Source organism: Homarus americanus, unplaced genomic scaffold (assembly GCF_018991925.1).
Source record: "Homarus americanus isolate GMGI-L3 unplaced genomic scaffold, GMGI_Hamer_2.0 scaffold32583, whole genome shotgun sequence".
In the NCBI taxonomy this organism is placed as follows: Eukaryota; Metazoa; Arthropoda; class Malacostraca; order Decapoda; family Nephropidae; genus Homarus; species Homarus americanus.
In genome coordinates, this window is record NW_024713129.1 from 21,401,175 (window position 1) to 21,418,831 (window position 17,657).

The window sequence follows — 17,657 nt, forward strand, 5'->3', positions numbered from 1 at the left end:
TGAAACCTCGATAACTCAATGGGTAAAAAATGAAAAGCTATAGCCTTAATGTGCTAGCACCAATAATTTACCCCATACTAAGGCATTTTAATAAGTCTCTTAACTCCCTTCACTTTGTCAAGGAGTCAGAAATCTCTTGAAACTAAAAAATTAAACAGAGTAAACCTTCAGGCAAAAGCACAGAACCTGAGGAAGAATTGACGAGGTTTCACTGTGCTGCCATATCTTGGCTTGACTTTCCACCCTAAGGAGTAATAAAACACATATAGGTAAAGCTTTGTGGTTGTATTTTTTGTAACCAGCTCATTTTAAAGTGCAATTTTACATGTGACAGTTATTTATGAGTAAATTACTACCACGGAACCAGAACTAAAAATATAGCCATGACCCTAGAGTGAAACCTTGTTAACTCAAGCTCAGTTCCATACAAACTGATATAAAACAGAAAAAGAAAGGAAGATTTACAAAAGAAAAGGTACAGTAGTTTACTACGCTTTGATCAACTATTATGAAGTCCAGTTCATACAAGAGGCAGCTGTACAAGTTTGAACTTAGACTTTGTAGCTACGGGTGATATTTCCTCTCACCACCGTCCCTGGGCTAAAACAGGTAGACGTCAAAGTCCATCAAGTCGCTCAGACTGAAATCAAGATCTGGAATGTCCACACTACTATCAAACGTACTTCCTGTAAATGACTGTTTCCTGGGACGTCCACGTTGCCTTTTGGCTGGAGGTGGACCTGTATGGTCATCAGCATACACTGCCTCCGCGTGCGAGACCAAGGTAGGGGTGGTACACCCTACCGAGGTCAGCCGAAGGTTTGCATCTACCTCCATACTGCCTACGCTATCTAGATCACCCAGGGCTTCCTCTAGGGCCTCCTCTAGGTCCAAGATGGGCTCTAAGCGTTCGTCCTCCTCGAAGTCAACCGGACAGCCGCTAGACAAGCTGAAAGACGATGATGCTTAAAATGGTTTCTTGATATTTAAGACATGGACAAACTTCATTTCTGAGTCAGTAAAATAAGAGAGAGTAGTAATTAGTTTGGAAATGGAAAATCAGCTCAATACATTATCTCTATTCTATACTGAATACTATAATGAAACCTTTGTACTTTTTTTTCATAAAATATATGTCAGTATTTAACAATGAATACATTCAACTTACTCTCCACAATATAAGATGGTTGACAAGACGACATTGTTATAAACTAGTCAAAAAACTAAAAAAAAATTTCCTGGGCTGGATAACATTTACTAATATTACAAACTCTGTTGCACTTTACCAAAATGCATTTTACTGACTAATTGAAAAGCAACTCACAGCAGCAAAGAACCCTAATTTTAAATTAACACTTAAAATTAAAAGCCACTTTAGTTGCGAGGACAAGAACAGCATTAAAAAAGGATTAATATATCAGACCCTACCTCTTAATGAGTTCTGTTAACCTGATCATGAGTCATCTGGTCTGGTGAGCAAGAAAAATCTAACAAGCAGGTGTAAGTCTAGTACATAAACCTCAGAAAAAGCTGTTCTCTTACGGTATAGCTTGTGAAATAAATCCAATTTCCATTGAGGAGGATGAAGCGCAGCTGACTAGTACTAAGTTATTTACATCAGTGATAAACCACTTTAAAAATTAAGCACTATTACTGCCAAAGTTTCATCCCAACCTTGCAAAATGGAAATCAGATTCCATTATCACATGCTAATTAAACTGTTGGCTCTATGTCAAACCAATATCAGCTGGACAAAAAGCTTGATCATTGGTGTTGGCTTTGGCCAATTTCTGCCTGCTCTGATACTGCTCAACTAAGAACTAGTTCATACACTGATCTTAAAATAATACTTTACAATCATTAACTTAATGTACCACTATAAGATGACCATTTTCTGGACACCTACCCATGCATTAATACCTGAAAATAAATGACTGGTCATTTTCTATCCAAAAGCGGTATGCAAGAAGTTTCATACCTATTTAGAAGAACTTCGGCAATAACATTCGAAATTATTTAACAATCAAGGTAATTACATCTATGTATGAAAATTCTAAAACGTTTCACTAAACTCAGAAAAGTTAAAATAAAGTCACCAAAGAAAAGTGAACGTACATCTACATGAATGTGGTTTAGGAACGTGCAATGGGTATTGGGTTGATGTCGAGTTAGATGTCAAAGGTTCAAACTAGTGATGGATCAGTCGACAATGAGATGAAGCGACCCACAAGTTCGCTAGCCCCGTTGTCGCCACTCCGACAACCGGCTACAGCCAAGATTTCTGAAATTGGGAATTTTGGCATAGGTATGGTTGCATGAGCAGGAAGAGAACTGCCATGAAACTGCTGTGCTCCGACACGGTCACAAGTGAGGGGAACAGAAATATAAGCTCCATCAGTTGAGTCCATGTGTTATAATTTTTCTTTGAAGCAAAGTTAGACTTCATTTTAATAATTTGGGCTCATATTAGCTGGTCATCTCACAAGGGGGTTTTAATGCCCTTATTAAAATGCCTCTCCATGATCACTTGGGAACGATCATCTATTACTATGTGCTTGATGCTTGCAGACTGGGAGAGACTACTGTACCTTAAAAGTAACATTACAGTACTCTCACTACACTATCGTTAAATCTATTGCAATGCAAATCAGAGCAGTGGTAAGCATACCTTAATATTAATACACATGAAGCATTGCAAACTCTCTCCTCTTGTTGGATATTAACTATTTGCTATGATTCAAGTGTAATTAAACTTAAGACATTAATGAGATATTCTGGCTTGCTTTCTCTAACATTCAATGTTATGAAAATTGCATAAAAAATAAATAAATAAACAAACAATATGCAGTTCTTCAAGTTAGAGTCAGAGCAAGCCTTCATAAGTGTTATGCCATACACAGGTGATGGCCTACCTCGGAGAGATGGGTGAGGGTGGCAGGTACGAGTACTGATCGACGGAGTTATTGAGTGAACCCAGCTGATCAAAGTTGGTGGAGAGATCGGGAGAGCTCAGATGGTCAGGTGTATCTAAGTGATCAGGGGAATCCAACTGAATCACCTCTGCTTGCTTCTGCCGCAACTGCTGCTGCTGCTGTTGCTGCTGCTGCAAGTGTTGTTGCAGCTGCAGCTTCAGTTGCTGCTGCTGTTGTTGATACTGTTGTTGGTGGAGGTGCAGGTGATGGAACGGAGACTGTCCCAACTGAACATGAGACTCTGTGTGGTCCAGACGACTCTTTGTCTTGTTGTTAGTACTACTGGTCACACGTTTGTTCACAATGTAACGGACGGGCTTTCGCACAGTTGTGCGATTTTGAGTCTTTTTGTACAAGCGCCTAGGCTCTTCATGTAATTTCTGGAAAAAAGAAACTTAATACTGATCTAATTCATTTAAATTAATATGGAAATGACCGCTTGTTTTTTCTTCTTCAGTTTTTACAATATTACATACACATTCACACAAAAACATATACATCTTACTTTGCCTGGTTCATGATTGTGTTCATGACAAATCTCCTTTACAACAAGAGCTTGGCCATCATTAGATGTCGACAAACGGACCTTGAATGGGCAACCTCCTGCTGATGTTCTAAAAATGCAAAATAATTTTATTGGTTTAAAAAGGTATCAAAAACTGAAGGTAATAAATCATTTTATCAATAACCAATTGAATTATATGAAAAGCCTGCTGGATCAAACACTGTAGTCCCAGTCAATGGTAGCTAGGGAGTTTTGTAGTAATTCTCTTTCCCCTTTGCAACTGCTGCCATTTTAAATACTGGATAGGAAGGTTATCCTCTAGCGACATGCTCTCTGAAAGTAAGTCTATCTACCTGGCATACACACCACAGCTAACTGGGCTGCCATGTTCACTTTCCCACTAGTTACCCATTTACCATTGATTAGTGTGGACGGTACCTGAGCTCCCTGGCTATGGACTTGATCAAAAGAAAAAGGGATGACAAGGACAATATTTCTATTTATGATCTGTTGCATTCTGTCGGACAGGACTCATATTTGCAGCCAGCTATAAAAGTGGTACGTGGTGGTGGCAGCAATACAAAAGCTTCAAGGGCCAGGCAGGCATCCATACCAAAAGAGGCATTGTCCCATTTAATAAAGGGGAGATTGACAAAAAATTTATTGGCCGTGTAACTCCTCTTCATTACACATTTCTTCAATGTGATCAATCAATGTCCAAATCCTTTTGTAGTATTGGTGTATAACACACTTTTAACAAGTTCATGAAACCAGTTCCAAGATTATTAGCCAATGTCATCCAGGACAGATGAAAACAAAGAACACATCTATGAAGAAAAGACAAAATTCAAAAAGGAACTCCGAATCCTATAAAAACCCCAAAACCCCACAAAGCAGTGTAACACAAACTAAAACTCTGTGTAGACTAAAATATAACCGAGACATGGTCAAACATACAGTGGTTATAATACTTAAGAAAGTCACATCCACCTCTACTCTCACAAATCAATGGAGAGGAAAAAACATGTTTCAAAGAAAGCTGAAGCAGAAGAGGAAACTAAAACCTGCCTAGACAGAAAGGCAAAAGCAGAATAATAACTCCACCATATTGAGCTTCATAACTATCAAAACCAGTCAAAAGAGAAGAATGTCTGTGGTCTGCCTATGCTTACACTGCAGTATAAGTACGACATCAGCACATAGGATGTTTAAAGTGCAGATGGGAAATATGATAGGTATATTTACAATACCAGCAGTTTCATGCATATTGTACTATGAAGACTATAGCTGTTCATGGGAAGTTAAAATTATTTTTAGAATTTTTCTCCATAACTATGGTACTCACCAGGTGCTGTAGCTAATTACAATTGCCTGGTGAGAGTTGAACAAATGTAATATCAGTCAACCCCTACAGGGTATACCAGGGGTTCTCAAGCATTTTTCAGTGCGACCCCATCTAGTACTGTTGCCTATCCAGTTTGACCCCAAGTCATTACATACACTATGTTGTATATATGAAGATCCTAAGAGTAAATACGGTCATATTTAACTGTAAAAACAAGTAAGGAAAATGTATTACAACTTGAGGTCTAAAAGTGTACAATACACTGGCAGAAACAGGCTACAACTCTGCAATGTTTAATATGTGACATTATATGACCATTTAACACCCTATAAGTGGGGGATATAATTACATTGTTAAGTAACACAACATACAATTTTCTTAGCTACATCTCTGTCATACTGTACGTATTTTGTATGTGACTTGTGTGCATCATCATAAAAATAATTTTCATTATAAGTTACAGTACATTAGTCATAATTCATATGTAACGTGTGTGCATTATCATTTAATAAATTTTCTGTTAACTGAGGGTATGATAATTATTTTATAAATACCATTGATGAGAAAGCTGCCTCACAGACTTCCAAATCATATCAGAACCTTAATAGCTTGATTTTTAACAGCTGAATGTCAATTTGATAAATAACCCAAAACACTAATGTCATCATAGATGGCAAAAATCATCCTTGCCTCGTTGCCAGCCTGTAATTCAGCTACAGTATTTCGAGGACAAATGAGCAACACTGTTTTACATCTGTCTTAAACAGAAAGTGAACAAAATCAAACAATTCAGTAAGCAAAGCAAGGAATCTAGCATTGAAATTTGCTGCCATTTTTGTCAGCATCCATGGGAAGTACAGAGTGCATTGAGCTGAGAACAATTCAAAGGAGAAATGTGAATTTTCTGCAGTATAACGTGTCATCAGCGTTTGCCTTCCCTGGACTGACCTGACTAGACACAAGGAGAGTAACTGCATTATTCCCTTGACCATAATTTATGGTCCCGAATTATGGAGACAATACCTGTCGGCCACGTCCTTCAGTCCTTGACACCTGCTTTATGGGACCCATCGACCCTATGACCTCTGTGCGACCCCTACGATGCCCGGGTTTGGGAACCACTGCACTATACCAAGCACTGCCAGTTCACTAAACATCCATATAGCCCAATGACACCATTCCCTAACACAGATAATTTGTGGCCAGTTATCAGAATAACTAAAAGCTCTTACATGTAATTACTGTACAGGTGCGGTGCAGTACAGTATACCTCTTCAACACCACTGGTATGTCTAGTTTATTTTATTCTAGTACTCATTTTCATTCTTCATTTATATATTTTTGGAAGACAGCAGTTAAAATTTAAGGTACACATTCCTGTTTCCTTTTTTTTTTCAATAAGAATTGAGGACACATATATAATGCCTCTACCAAAGAAATAAATGCCAAAGACAGAACTTTAAATAATTAATGATCAGCTACTCAACATAGTAAAACAATGAAGGCCTAAAAAACATGGAGGCTACATTGTAATACATACTGATTGTGTATCTTTGTTTGGTCCGAGGGTCTCCGCCCACCGAAGACACATGAATAGGTCAGCTCGGCATATTTGAGAGCTGGGTTGAGGGACTTGCGGCGCGCCCTCTTAGCAGCAGCAACAACAGTCCTGGAATCGCGCACCCAAAGTTGTACTTGTTCTAATTCTTGAAATTCCTCCAACCGTCTGCTTAACTCATCAAATGTGTAGAACTTGCTGCCCACTTTGAGCATCGCCGCAGCCTCCACACCCCTGAGTCATAAGAGGAAATATTTAATACAAATATTGTACATATGGAAAAGAAATAATAAGATGTAATGTTTCTATTGAGTAAAGTCAGAGTAGTTAACATTATTAATAGGAGCAAAGCATAACAAATTAAAGTTCTTTTTAAGTTCATCAGTCAGATGTTCAAGTCTATTAATGACAGACTGGACATTCTCCATGATTTCTGAATACTGTGCAACACTTACAAATATAAAAATTTTCCTAAGTAATTTTGAAACATTCTATTACTGCATTTTTAAAATACTGTACCAGTCATTAGTTATGTTTATCTATTTCATTATTCTCTTGATACTCACAATGTTATTAAGCTTACAAATAAGCTTTCAATGTGTCATCAATCTCTCACAATTACCCTATAATTTCTCCTTCACTCACTGACAACAAGTAGACTCATCTCCACGAAGTAGTCACTTAACCAGTTCCCAATTGTCAGATTTATCCTCACTACATAAGAGTAAATAACATTTACTCATATAGTATGCCCAGTATGGAAAATTAAATAATAAAATTATTTAGTATTCTTAATTTCATATCATAATTATGAGCAATTAATGTGAGGAGTTATAAAAGAAAGTGTGCAATTGGGAAGTGAGTAAATATTTGGAGGTGTGAAGAATGGCAGAGTCTGCTGATGACTGATATGTTGGCTGGTGTACAGTACTATTCAAGTTTCTGTGTTCTGACAGTTTCCCTCCATTGGCTTTAAGGCACTGCTCTTTAAACATTTGAAGTCAGCCCACAGTGAAATCACAGTTCCTCCAAGACGGATGTTGGTTCATTTTTTTGCAGAATTCCTTCCCCCCCTTTTTAACAGTTAGCACTTAACATTTCTTTTAACACTGTTAAACTCAGTTATATCACATTTGTGTTTGTTTGAGGCCATGGTGAAAGCAATATAAAATCCACATTAAACATAGAGTATAGAGCACATGTGGCCTGATGCTTAAACCAACATCATCCTCGTTCAAGCATGTGACCATATCATTTGTGCCATGCAAACTGAGCAGCAAGAATTTAGGGTGACAATAACCCACCCTTTCTAAATATCTTGTGAAATACAGGTAGATAGCATAACAGTATAGGTATACAAGTATTATTATTATTTCTCTATACAGTATGCTTTTATACTTAAGTATTAGGATATATACTTAATCAAACAATAAATCATTTATGAACTCTTACATCTTGTAAATGTCTCAGGACTCATGAGAAGCTGCTGGGAAGTATGTACTACCTATGGAACTCTCAACTTCTAAAGGCTATATAATATATTTGTTTTTCATCTAAAGAATGCATACAGAATGTTTTTCTTTATTTTGATATTCAAGAAGTAAAACAAATGGTCAACTGAGTTTGTGGAAGCAAACCTTGTAGCCTACTGGTAGGCATAGCATAACAGGAAACTGGGAAAACTTCCTATTGGTTTCAAGTTTCCTCCCAATCAGTGACTTATACAATCCAACTAGTGTCAAAGTACCGTGCCAGTAATTGGGTGTACTGTATATTGCCTAACTCCAGCCCTTGGGAGTGGTGCTTTACATGTTTCTTGTGAGACCATCAGCCAACTGGCTAGTGTCTTCTAGGGGGACTTGACATTTAGATAAACAGTTACTGTCCTCAGGAAGGCCCGTCTAACATAATATCGACTTTCTACTTTCAGTACAAACTTTGTTGTGACCCTCCAACAAATGGCTATTGTTAACCCTGACCTTAAAAGCCAGAGATCCTAGGTCATTACTATTGCAAAGCATATAACTTGTAAACCCCATCATCACTGACCTACATATTGTTAATTACCACCATATTTTAACTCTTTTAATCTACAGGTATCCCTTGCTATATGAATGGGTTAGGTTTTTTAAAGTCATTCATTAAGTGAATATTCATACAGTATATCAAATAATATAACATACTCCCCAATGACAAGAAAATTTCAATGTTATAACTAGAAAAATTAAATAGATTCACAAGCAAAAAAAAAATCCTACCAGTACCTAACTACTGTAAATTAGTACTGTACTTGACTACAATAGTTTAGTAACTAACTACAAGAAAACCTGCAATGTACACACACAAAAAATTACAATCAGCAAAAACCTACCTAATTACTGTAAATTAGCACCTAAGTACTGTAGTGTAATTTAGTAGCTGTACTGTAATTTAGTACTGTGTACATTAAGAAATTAATTAAATATAAATTTGGTACATTACCAGTACAGTAACAGGTACCTTAAGGGACCATAGCTTTTGTAGCTATAGTGAGAAAGAGGTAAAGAATTGAATATTTGTATTAGCGAATATTCACAGAGTGAACGTTCATGTAGCGAGGGATACCTGTACAGCATTAGTAAGAAAAATATTGTTTTGCTTTCCACGTGCTCAACAAACACAAGGCCCCCTTGAGGTAATAGGATAAAAATCTGCTAAAAAGAACCTACCAATATCAGACAAATTTGGCTATAAAGTATCCTAAGATTGTTAGGTTAGGTTTAGTAGGTTCATGTCATTAATAAATGGCTCAGTGTCACTGTCTGATTTAAAGGCAACCCACAGAGAACAGACCTTCTCTTTTGTACTACCTTACAGATTTGGGTAACAAGACAAAAAGTAATAAAATTTTACTAAAAAAATTATATTATATTAATTAAAATTAACAATGAATAGGCCAGTAAATAACAGTTATCACAAAACTGCATTATCAAAGATTGTCATCACTGTCAACTATACAAAAACTGAGAAATACATGTTAAAAAAACTAATGAAAAAGATATCAAATAAAACGCATACTACCTCAAACGTCACCTTATGATACTGGAAAATAGTGGGCAGCGCTCACCAACAGTTCCTGTAATTTATTTTAAAATGGTAATACAGTACCTGTACTGTCCAGTACTGTACTCTGGAACAGGGGTTCAGGTTAACCAGTAACTTTAGAAATATTTTCTTTTGACTACAACTCTTACCTTAAGAATATCCCATCACACGTAAAGGATTTGTAATTGTCGTACTTTTGTTTACCCAGTTCTTATTGTAAATATATACACTCTGCCCACCTGAGGACGCTAAGTATGTGCTTCAACTGTTGACAAATACTTCACAACATTAAGTAATTGAAATGTTCCAATGAAGTTCCATAAGTTAGCTAATGGAATCTACCTAACCTAAAATAAAATAATATACAATATGTACAATAATGTACTGTATATCCATACCAGGATAAGTAGGCTTAGTTGGTTCGTCTTATCTACAATACACGTCCATGTACTGTAAAGTGTGAGCTGCTGAAAGTATTCATTTATATGAAAGTTGCTGAGAAGCTAATGTATTCCAGTCTATGAAATGTTTTACAGTCTTGTAAACGGTCAATATGGCATCGTTAGGAGGTAGTGCATCGACAGATTGGTGTTCAGCTGAAAAAATATACTGTAATAATAAACAAAAATTAACTACTATATTGTATATTACAAAAGTTTCAAATCCTCACTTGTTTTTGGATAATTGCTAATACTCGAGGACACTGTCCCCAATAACTAGCAACTTAACTAAACTTTCCTCTGGAAGAAAACTTATTTCTTGCCTTAACCATTTAAGGAGTATTGTTAGCCGTCACACTTAGGCTAAGTATTTTATTCTGGCTAATGTCAAACAATTCGTTCAGCTAAGGGAAACCCCTATCACTCAATGGGTTAAGAATTACTATAACCACCAAGAAGAGGATTTGCAATTTTCATAATACCCTTTCTGCAAGTGCAGTATTTTCTGTAATAAACACAAAACATTGTTGCTGAAGTAGCTCCCGACAATGCCATATCGACCTGTATAATTATATGATTTGTCACAGATAAGACAAATCAACAAAACTTACTTATCATACAATGAAAGAACTGTACAGTATATTACTTTATGATAACCATGCATTTAATGGGCATAGTCACAAGAGCCATTGCTAACATTAGACGAGGCTTGAAACATTTAAAAGTATCACAAACTGCTGTATTACATAAGAAGCCATTCATAAAATGAACCGAATTACCCTGCCAAACCTAACCTAATTAATATAATAAAGTTTAGGTGAAGTTCAAATTTGGGTAGGCAGGTAAGTACAGGAAGGTCAGCTTGGTTATTAATAAATGACAAATTACTGGAGCAGGGCATATAAAGCAGCAGGGTCTGTTGCTTTGGATAGTTCCCGGTCTCGCTGAATGTCAATAATGGTACTCATGATATTTCTGCCAGCTAAATAAAAGACTGCCCATCTAAGGTTAGGTTAGATTTGGAAAGGTTGTTGGGAAGTGTTTGTAAAATCTGATGCATAGTACAGTAGTGGCGTGGCATCCATGGGTACAGAATCTGTTTACCAATAAAAAAATCCAGGAAAATTGCCATTTATATGAAAGAAAGTTGAAATTCCTTTGCCTGATTTTGGTTATTGTTAAGATAAGAAACAAGTTTTCTTCTATACTGTACTGTACTGTATATGTGTCAGTAGTACCACGTTGGAAACACTGCTTCTTGTCCGATCAGCAAAGTTAAGCAACATTGGGTCTGGTTAGTACTTGGATGGGTGGCTGCCTGGCCTTACGAACACCAGATGCTGCTGGCATTAGGACTCGACAGGAAACAGGCCTCTCATATATAAAGTTGCTAGTTACTGGGGTTTGTGTCCTCGAGTATTAACAGCTATTCCTGAGATAGCTTCGGAGTTATCTCCATAACAAATTTTTTCTAAAGTTGCTGATTAACACACACTTCTGTTGCAAAGTACAGTACAGTATTACATCTAAAACTGATGCATTAAATAGTATTTTTCTTCATCTGGCATTTATAATTTAATCAAATTTAAAAGTAATAAATATAATTTCTCTTATAAATTCACAATTATATTAGTTAGGGTAAGAAAATAAATTGTAAATGGCTGGGCAGACTGGAGACTACATAGCCAGGATTTTAAGTTATGTTGATAAAGACAAGTTAGGTTTGGTTCCTTAGGTTTATGTGAGTACCGTCGGTGCCAGGTCGTGTCCACTTTTTTACGTCTTACAACTACCAAGCTAACCTGACTACAAGAAAAAAGGTTAAAAAGTTACCCAGTACTATATTAAGGAACCTCTTAAAAGAGGTGCACAGGTTAACAAGCAACATTATGAAACTTTTTAATAGAAGAAAACTTCTTCAATTTCTCTAGAGCCTCCCCAAATTTGATAAGAGGAATTGATTTTTACCAACTTAACAAACAAAAATGAAAAACCAAAAGAACCTAGGAACAAAACCTAATTAGTGCCTCCAGTCTGCCCAGCTGGTAAAGGAACTTATGGAATTGCACCAATATTTCTAGAGATGATATTTGCATGAAAATCGATACAATAATACACAGAACCTAACCTAACCAAACTGGGACCCCACCCCCAACACACACACACACACACACACACACCATTTGAAGTTTCACTGCAGAGAAACTTTGCTCGTGACGAGGTGGACAAAGAGTGTCAAAGTCATGCCACGAGCTCATCTCTTGCGGATGCAGAAAACACTGCGGTGGCAAGTGTAGGTGCAAAAAAGCTGCACTTAAATGCACTGGACTTTGTGCATGTGAAGGTGGCTGTTAAGGCCAAATATCTACAGAGATTCGGCCTCAATAGCCGAATGTTCAGAATTTTTTTTTTTTAAGTTTTGGGAGTTCGGAAAATTTGTATGTTAATTTTCCAGTGTAATGCTTTTACTCGACTTTTTCATTGTAATAAACTTCGAAAACTATCACAAATGATTTTCGTAACCCGGATTATGTATACTGATGCATCGGAATGAAATATGCAACCGTAAAAACAGAAATACATAGTTTAGCGTATCCCGAACGGCGGCCACCTTGAAATTCAATATGGCGCCCACAGAGGTTGAGTTTCTAGTGGTTCCATATCTGAAAATATTCACCATGTATTACTCTATATCTGTGACAAAGTTTTTAATGCTTTCATCATAAAATGCGCAATTGTTTGGCTATGCCCCTGTACTACTAGACCCCTTGAAAGCAAAAAGATTTAACTTTAATACTGTAGTGACATCCCACATTACAGAAACAAATCATGGTTGAATGTCACTTTCCAGCGGCGCATTTTGGACACTTGCATGGCCTTCCAAGAAGTCCATGATCACATAATATGTCAAAGTCATAATCCTCAATAAGCACAGACGACTTGCTATAACTTATGGATTTTCTAGTAGATGACGCCACAATTTCATTCACGAGGGAATGCATCTACGACTCTCCGTGTGGAAGAACAATAATAATAGGAACATAGTCGACTTCAATTCCAATGCAATTCAAAATTAAACGTAAGGTATCCAATGCCCTATTATGGAATTCAATCTCAACCATATAAAACTGATCCTGTCTTGAACATGTTGACAAGACTGGATTCACTCCCTTATATCTTAAGAGTGGACGAGCACGATGGTCGCCACTGACACCACCATATTTGCGGTAAATCATTTATTTCTTCACCTACAAAACAGACATTTTATTACTGCCATATGATCAGCTTTTCACCATGGTGTCCCTCTTCATGCCCTGCCAACTACAGGTAAGATTTATGATCGAAGGGTGTAGGAAAACGAAATTAAAAAATAAATAAATAAAATAAAGTTAAAGGAAGGAGTTGGAGTTGTGGTATAGATATATCACTCAGCTACTAACATCTATTTCTATTAAATTCCTACCTGTGATACATTACTGTATCAGAAGCCACTTGCTGATGTTTTACATTTTAAGATGTCAGTACAGTGCTGTACACTACTCTAAAATCTTACTTGTACAATGTAAGGTTATTATTCGTTATTACTACCTACTCGTTTCAAACATAAATAGTCTTTTTTCTGCTTGTTTTCACTTGGGATATGTTTAAACTAACCTTCAACATTCATTGAGTCATTGTTTCGGGAGGAAACGACGAAAATAAAAATTAATGAAAATATAAATTACTGATCCCCCCAGCAGTCGACCAATCACCACGTGGCAAGTATGAACTGACCAATTTAAAAATGGCATGTGACAGAAGTGCTATTGACTATTATCAACTCCTCAAGGATGTTTATCGAGACAAAAAAGCTGCTGCAGAAGGATTTAAAGCTCATGGCATTCTTCCTTGTCATTAGGTCATGGGAATAGACGTCCCAACCTATCCTAATTACTGTACTGTATTTGGCAAGATACTTATTTATCAGAGTTTCCTGAGCCCCAGCATCATTTCCTGCTTACTGCCATCAATTTGTACCATCACCTCAACTCTCCAGCATAAGTTATGCCATAAGATAAATTCACAGGGGTAGCTAGGAAACATGGCTCTAGGTTTAAGATTGGTTAGGTTAGTCTAGTAAGTGTCAACAAATATTAACTAAATGTTTTCAACCCCCATGCTCTCCTAAATTGTCAACACAAAAACATATTTTCATGGTATATTTTCTTTCTTACTTTCAGTTTCTTTAAACGACCATCATATCTTCATCTATATATAAAAAAAAAAAAAAAAAATGGTCAGATTTGAAGAAAACACCCAAATAGACCAGAAAAATATTTTCATGTCAAAATTGAGTAGGCAGTAATACAAAAAAAATTACACAATGTAATTCCATGTGCAATTTATAGTAGATGACAATTATATTTATGATTTTTTTTATTTTGGGGGGGTGGGGGGTAATGGTAATTTTAGACTAAAACAAGATAAAGTCCTTATGCAACACTTTTTTCTCATATTTTACCTAACTGATTTCGTGAGTTTAAAATCAGAAAACTAGAAATTTTGGGGGGAAATTTACAATGTCACCCAAAACTACTATTCGCCCATAAATCTTTGTTTTTCAATCTAATTTGACTATCATTTCCGTCGGTAATAAGTCGTTTTGGGCTTCCCCCCCCACCCCAACAACCAAAGAACCCTACCTAACTTCCTAGCCGCCCCCGCTATATTAAACAGAAAGTACTTATTTTGATATATGGTGCCAATGAAAGCAACTTTGTTGAAGCATCAAGGTGTAATTTTACGTTTTTTGTGGACGTGAGAGTACGTTCTGATCGAACGCGTCGAGTGTAAACAAACAGACGACACGCAGTGACTGCAGATTTGTTAATTTCTTAAGTGAATTTACTTTCTTGGTTAATATCCATTTGCGACGTTTGTGGTATTAGAAAAAAGACAAGATATAAATAATGGTAAACACAAAATTGCTCTAACCGGGATGTGGCTGAAACTGGAAAGCCAATTTTTTAAGCAATGGTGAGGGTATTACATATTGTGTGGGTGGTCTAAATGGGGAGGATATGCTTTTTTTTTCAACCAACCAGAGCTTGTTATTGTGCATGGGGGCAGAGCTCCTGGGTTGGGAAAGGTTTAGGTAGGCAGTTGGTTAGGGTGGTGCTACCAACCACATATTACTAATTAAGTTATCCTAACCAACCTAACTTGCTAACTGAGGCACTCTACCCCCGTCCCCTCCACATATTAAGCACAGAAAGAACTTACTTTGATACCTGGTCCCATCCATGCACAGTAACAAACTCGGATTGGTTGACACTTAAGCACATCCCTATCTAGATCTTCGGCTCATTGCCAAATTAGTCAACAAATGAACGAAAAAAAAAGTAATATCTCAGTTCAAGGTCATTTACGAGGGATACGGCATAGAAGTGTCTAAAAATTGTTTAAACTATTGATTGCAAAGACAAAATTCCCAAGATTTAGTTGGTGGCAACAAAAAAAACAATACCCTTGCCACTGCTTACAGTATTATTTTTCTAGTTTTCTCATATTTAACTCATATCTTGGTTACAGATAAAATTCAAGAAAAGCATAGATGAATTTTGGGTAAATTTTTACTTTAGGACATGAGTCCCTAGGAACTGACCAATATGTTTTTCCAGTGTATTTTGAACGAATCTGACCTTCATTTTTGGCGGAAATTGCTAGTTTTTGCACCCCCCCTCTCTCCAGCAATTATGGGGAAGAGCCTGGGAAATTGGAGTTTTTGGGTGAAGAGAAAACAAAAAGAGTCATCTGACCTAACAAAACCTAACCTAACGCCTAGCTGGACCCCGGTAGACCAAACCTGACCCCTAGCCGGGGCACAGATCTCGGTAGGCCTAGCTTAAACTAACCGAAATGTTTCAGTAGTTAAAAACTTTGGGGCGCACCATGTCCTAAAGTACAATACGTAGTTAGAAGTGGAAGGACCAGGGATACGTAAGAATTGGATAGAATAATCATGTTCTCGTAAAACTCGGCAATAAACTTAAATTCATCGTAGAAGCACAAGCGACAACCAACCTCCACCACGGCTATTGCGAGACTGGTCAATAAAATTACCCAGGCTGCTTCCTTTGAAAAAATAAATAAAAATCAAATGTGATTGGTCGGAAAATTTTTTTGTGAAGACCGATACCTCATTGGTCACGACTGGATAACGTCAGTCAACATTGCGCATGCGTGATGCGCAGGTAACATCTCCTCACAGATGAAGACTGAAAACTACATAAAATCAAGTGTATTTTAAAAGAAAGGTCATCCAAATATTTCACGGACAAATATGTTAAAATGTAATATCTATGTATTTATGTAAATTGTAAACAAAAAATAAAATAAAATTGAATTGTGCCGCTATTATCCATTTCCGCCAGGTATATATGGGGTTCAAAATGCTCTGAATAGCGAGACTTAAATGTTTCAGGAGTTTATAATTTTCGGGCGCACTATGACTGCAAGTAAAATAATACAGTTTTTCTTGTTTTTGTCTGAAATTATCATTAACACGCCCCCCCCCCCTCCCCAAATCTAATTAGTGTATCTGTATGTCCTCTCCTATAAAATGACCACTTCTACTGGTATGTTGTCCACCAGTTTTCATTAAGTCAACATGTTAAATGATTTACCAATAAAAATAGTGACGCCCATTATTAACACTTATAATCTGATTGTTTACTGAATTTAAGAAACATGAAACCAAATCTAACACTTAACAAAATCAATTCTAAGATCACGAGGAATTGTTACATAGGTTAGGCCTGTTTGTTGTTTTCTAATACTTTTTACCAACACTTTACCAAATTTTAAGACATTTGATACTGTATAATAAATAGTTTATAAACGACTTTTCTTTTGAAGGAACAAATTCATCAATGGCAAACTTTCACCCCACAATGTCTATTGTTTTCCTAATATTTTCATATGGAATTAAGGTACTGTACATCATTAACAACTCTAAATGTAATTAAGAGTATATTTGTTGTTAAGTGCATGTGGTTCATGAGCCTCCCACCCTGCAGGGCCCCACATGCACATGGTCACAGGTGAAAGCAAATTACCTTTCCAACCATCAATGGCACACTATAAGAGTTCGGTACAAAAAATATACCTATTTGGACATGACAAACAGAAGACATTATTGAAACATTACGGTTACATTGTATTTCCTATGGATTCACTTTGATAAACTTCTCCCCACGCCTCTTAAGAGAAATCTACCACAATTCATCGTTCAAGTTCAAGGTCATAACTTGGGACCAATTGTATTTTCTCATGTTTCTACCATTACCAAAGTTATCATAATTCATTACCCATTAGTGAGTAAACTACCATACCTATTTTTCACCTCTAGGAAGGTCATATATAATCATCAGTTCAAACTCAACAATATATTCTGTAAGTAAACCGATTCCCAGCCAAGGAAACAAACAAGACTCCCCCCACCGTTCGTTCACTAAGGAAGCCATGCCCCTTATTCAAACACAATTCCCACAAAAAGTACATATTACATCTAACCATAAAATACCACAAACCACACAATAGACCTTAACGATCATACCTTGCTTAATAGTTGTGTGTTGAATGGTGATTTTCTTGTTATTTACTCCATTTTGCTGTTTAGTTTCTATTGCCTCGTGCACGCCATATCAACACACAACTATAGAGGAGGACTTAACCTGAGCTCCATGCCAAGTGAGGGAGGCCGTGCGCACCT

The 17,657-nt window shown here is 36.7% G+C and overlaps 1 protein-coding gene across 4 annotated transcripts; it reads right to left on the minus strand.

Moving 5' to 3' along the window:
* Positions 1-270: 270 nt before the first annotated feature.
* Positions 271-17,652, minus strand: LOC121869253 (putative mediator of RNA polymerase II transcription subunit 12). 4 transcript variants are annotated; one of them, XM_042370510.1, is made up of 6 exons: positions 17,502-17,624; positions 9,453-9,495; positions 6,363-6,614; positions 3,478-3,586; positions 2,913-3,352; positions 271-949 (listed from the first exon to the last, which is right to left on the minus strand). In XM_042370510.1, the coding sequence occupies exons 3-6, from the start codon at positions 6,593-6,595 to the stop codon at positions 601-603; spliced, it is 1,131 nt and encodes a 376-aa protein (XP_042226444.1). In that variant the 5' UTR covers positions 6,596-6,614; positions 9,453-9,495; positions 17,502-17,624; the 3' UTR covers positions 271-600. The 4 variants fall into 4 exon arrangements, 3 of the variants coding, with proteins under 3 accessions (XP_042226444.1, XP_042226450.1, XP_042226438.1); XM_042370516.1 differs by having other exon boundaries at positions 9,441-9,495; XR_006089520.1 differs by lacking the exon at positions 9,453-9,495 and adding an exon at positions 2,116-2,281 and having other exon boundaries at positions 811-949; positions 17,502-17,652.
* Positions 17,653-17,657: the final 5 nt, after the last annotated feature.